Source organism: Nicotiana tomentosiformis, chromosome 2, assembly GCF_000390325.3.
Source record: "Nicotiana tomentosiformis chromosome 2, ASM39032v3, whole genome shotgun sequence".
Taxonomy (NCBI): Eukaryota; Viridiplantae; Streptophyta; class Magnoliopsida; order Solanales; family Solanaceae; genus Nicotiana; species Nicotiana tomentosiformis.
This window is the reverse complement of record NC_090813.1, coordinates 45405646-45409168: the sequence shown is the minus strand read 5'-3', so window position 1 is coordinate 45409168 and position 3523 is coordinate 45405646. Positions and strand designations below refer to the sequence as shown.

Here is a 3523-nt window from a genome sequence, read left to right as displayed (position 1 = left end):
AAGTTTATAAAGTATTTATAAATTACATTACAATAAATATTTATATGTATAAACTATTTTTAAAAATTGTACAAATATACTATCTAGTTGGTTTGGTTTCGGTTTGACTTTTTTTAGTTAAAACCAAAACCAAACTAATTATGATCGAATTTTTGTTTCAATACCAAACCAAATTAAACCAAACCATAATCAGTTTTTTTTCCGGTTTGAGTCGGATTATCGATTTGGTGTTGTTTTATCGGTTCTCTTTGTACACCCCTATAATTAACAATGATATAAGTCTTAAATTAAGTTTTACAGCATTTAATAAATATGTTTGGCGAAATGTCGTTTACCTTTTTTATTTTTTAAAAATAAATTTTACATTAGACAAAATCATAATTTAAGTATTTTTCTAATATTTAGGAATAGTTATTTAATTATTTTTTTAGTAATACTTATGAATAGTTATTTAATTATTTTCTTATTTGAGCTACGTAGAAAATATGATATTTAGGACTTTATGCATAAATCGTTTCCTTGTTTAACGATGTAAGATAACTTTAATTCCTTATATATTAATTTTTCATAATGTTAGGAATTTAAAGCAACTTCTACAATTTTATTTATGAAATTCTTTCGCAAATTGATTATGTACTTCACGATTGTTTTTTTTAAAAACTTCACGATTGGCTACTTGCATAACTCACGATTATGGTTATTTGTTCTATTGCAAATTTTAGGACTTTAAGTCTTCCTTGTTGCTTCTTTATATTTTTATTTAAATAAACAAAAACTTTTCTTAGTTGCAAATTGATTATTATATTATTTGTGCATTCTTGAATAAAACATAAGAGTTTTCCCTAATATGTATTTAGGATTTTAAATCAATTAAATGTTGTGCATAAATTCTTTCTTAGTTGTAATATTCTAATACCTCGTATATAATTTTTCATTATTTGTATTATGAAAGATAATAACTTTGCAAAAAATAAGGAAACCAAAAACGGCGAAGTCCACAAAAAATAAGTAAGAACTAAATGTTACTTAACCCAATAATTATATAGTTGACACTTCTTTGATATTCAAAGATATTTGAGTTCTCAAATTATATGTCTTTTCCTTTGCCAATATATATCATGCTTATACCTTTTTTAAATATTACTATTATTAATGCTTACATTTTTAATTTTGTTGTAATATTATTTAACCAAAAAAATACAAAAGTGAATCTGCATAATTTAAATGAAAAAACAAATATTTTGTGAAACTTTGATACGTGCGGAAAAGTTTAGGGAAAATTTAATAGTAAGAAAAAAAGATGGTATAAAAAGATAATATTGGACGAAGGTCAGGAATTTGAATATCATCTATTCTTTAAAATATAATTGAGAGATAAGTGACAAGGTCAAATACAAATCAAAGTTAGAGTCCTTTTGTGAATGACTATAATATTTATTTGTTGATCCAGCTAAACATGATAAATATTAGTAATTAGTTTCAAGAATTTACACTTTTTAATTTTTATTTTATAACTCAATTATATTATTTAATAATATTTATCTAATTCTTTTAATTATATATTAATTGATATATATATATATATATATATATATATATATATATATATATATATATATATATATATATATATATATATATATACGTGCAAAGCGCGTACCCTAATGCTAGTGAACAAAATATTAAGAATTAGACTTACAAAGGTGTTGCATAAGATTCTAAAAAGAGTAAACTATGTGCTTAGATTTTCTAAAATCAAGTAAAAAAATCAACATCACAGAATTGAACATACATTCAAGACATCATAATTCATCTTCTTAATTAGGCATCACTCATAATGGAGTCAAAACTCCTAGCTATAATAATAAAGTGCTATAGACAATTAGGAAGTAATCAAATCCAGACTCAGCGCAAAACCTAATTAGATAAAGTAGTTTTTGCAACTTGCAACAGTCAACTTTTTTGAGTAATAACATATAACTTGGGAAGTTAGTTGGAATAAGTCATCCAACATTAAAGGGTTTAACCCCATTGCCAAATTGCTGTTTTCAAGCAAGGTGTAGATTACGAGAACCAATTTCTCCTCCATTTTGAAGATTGGGGTGCAACGATTGTAGGCGAAAAGCATAGAGGTTGTGTGCTCCATTGGCAAATGCCATAGCAGAGTTGTACTGTCCCTCATTTTCCACTACACCATACTTTGGATCTTCACTTTTTGCTTCCTTAATTTGATGAACCAATTAACTTTTTCGTGTTAATTAACAATCTCATAAACCAATAGCAAAAAATCAAACATATCTATTTAAAATATACTTACCAAATCAAGCACGAAGTTTCCATGTTGCTCTTCTAAGTTCTTCACCTATTTTAAACACATAAAGAATCCGTTGCACTTTGTAATATATCCCAACTCCCAAGCGAAATGAAAGGAAAGAAATTCATTTCAAAGCTAACTAAAAGGAACACTAACCTTCTTCCTGAAGGTATCTGTTTGAGTCTTGATCACGTGGTACTGTATGTAATTCACATAGCCACTTATTGTTAAGTACGTATATAATACATGTGGAAAAGAATTTTAATTTTATTTGATGACAATGTAAAAATAATTACACTAAATGTAATCTGACTTACTCCTAATATGTTATTCGCCATCTTTTTGGATTTCAACCCCATACTTAATGTATTCTTAAATGGTTTGATTGTATACATATTTTTACACTTTGTAAATATTTACACCCGTAGGAAAAATAAAATATATCATCGCCGAGACAAAATGAGCATCTTGTTTTTTTTTTTTACTAGGACCAAAATGCTTTGCCTGGTTTGTGTATTTTTTTCATTTTAAAATTACACTGTGAATTGACGGGATTTGCATTTGGCAGAAGCAGCACAACTCAATCACAGGAGGACATGTTCAGAGGATTACTTTTTAAGTTGTGAGTAATATTACTTTCTTTCCTTTTCCAAAATGAATTCATAATAATTTTTTCAAACTATTCATTCAAGTCTACTCTCCATGACTGATTTTTGCTTGAGAATGTTGAGCATTTATCCGTTCTCGAGACTCAAAATAAAGTGATTTTTGACTAACATTACACCATTTCACAATTGTGATAAAAGGTAATTGCTCGTGTAAGTCCATTTAGCTTCAGATATATATGGATCAAATCTTTTGTTGATAAAGATAGTATTTAACAAATTGTAGTAGCAGTTGCATAAAATTAAGAGGGAAATGGCATATAATAATGCCTCCAAAATACAAGAGTAAAGGTCAAAATCAAAACCTTTCTTTCACGTATCTCAGCTAGAGATTCAGAGATGTTCTCCTGCAAGTGGCACAAATCCTGCAAATTGAGGCCGCTCATGTCTTCCCCTGTTCTCTGCCAATGAACTGACAAGAGCATCGGTCATTTCACTATAGTTGCTACATTACATACAAGTTTTAGGTTTGTTTACCAATTGTTACTTATATTGTAGTTTTAAGAATATGTAATTTAAACCAACACCAATTGATAAACAACAA

General features: G+C 27.3%; 1 protein-coding gene across 1 annotated transcript; it reads right to left on the bottom strand.

Annotated features, from left to right (window-relative positions):
- Positions 1 to 1759: 1759 nt before the first annotated feature.
- LOC104105358 (agamous-like MADS-box protein TM6) lies at positions 1760 to 3420 on the bottom strand. Its single transcript, XM_009613621.4, has 4 exons — positions 3285 to 3420; positions 2471 to 2512; positions 2318 to 2362; positions 1760 to 2222 (listed from the first exon to the last, which is right to left on the bottom strand). The coding sequence occupies exons 1-4, from the start codon at positions 3402 to 3404 to the stop codon at positions 2049 to 2051; spliced, it is 381 nt and encodes a 126-aa protein (XP_009611916.1). The 5' UTR covers positions 3405 to 3420; the 3' UTR covers positions 1760 to 2048.
- Positions 3421 to 3523: the final 103 nt, after the last annotated feature.

What these genes read in the sequence shown, in the direction of transcription:
- LOC104105358 (XM_009613621.4), bottom strand. Translation starts at nt 3,404, where the DNA reads ATGCTCTTGTCAGTTCATTGGCAGAGAACAGGGGAAGACATGAGCGGC. An exon ending in CTGAGATACGTGAAAGAAAG is followed by an intron (nt 2,513 to 3,284) that starts GTTTTGATTTTG and finishes AATTACATACAG; the next exon opens with TACCACGTGATCAAGACTCA. An exon ending in CAGATACCTTCAGGAAGAAG is followed by an intron (nt 2,363 to 2,470) that starts GTTAGTGTTCCT and finishes TGTTTAAAATAG; the next exon opens with GTGAAGAACTTAGAAGAGCA.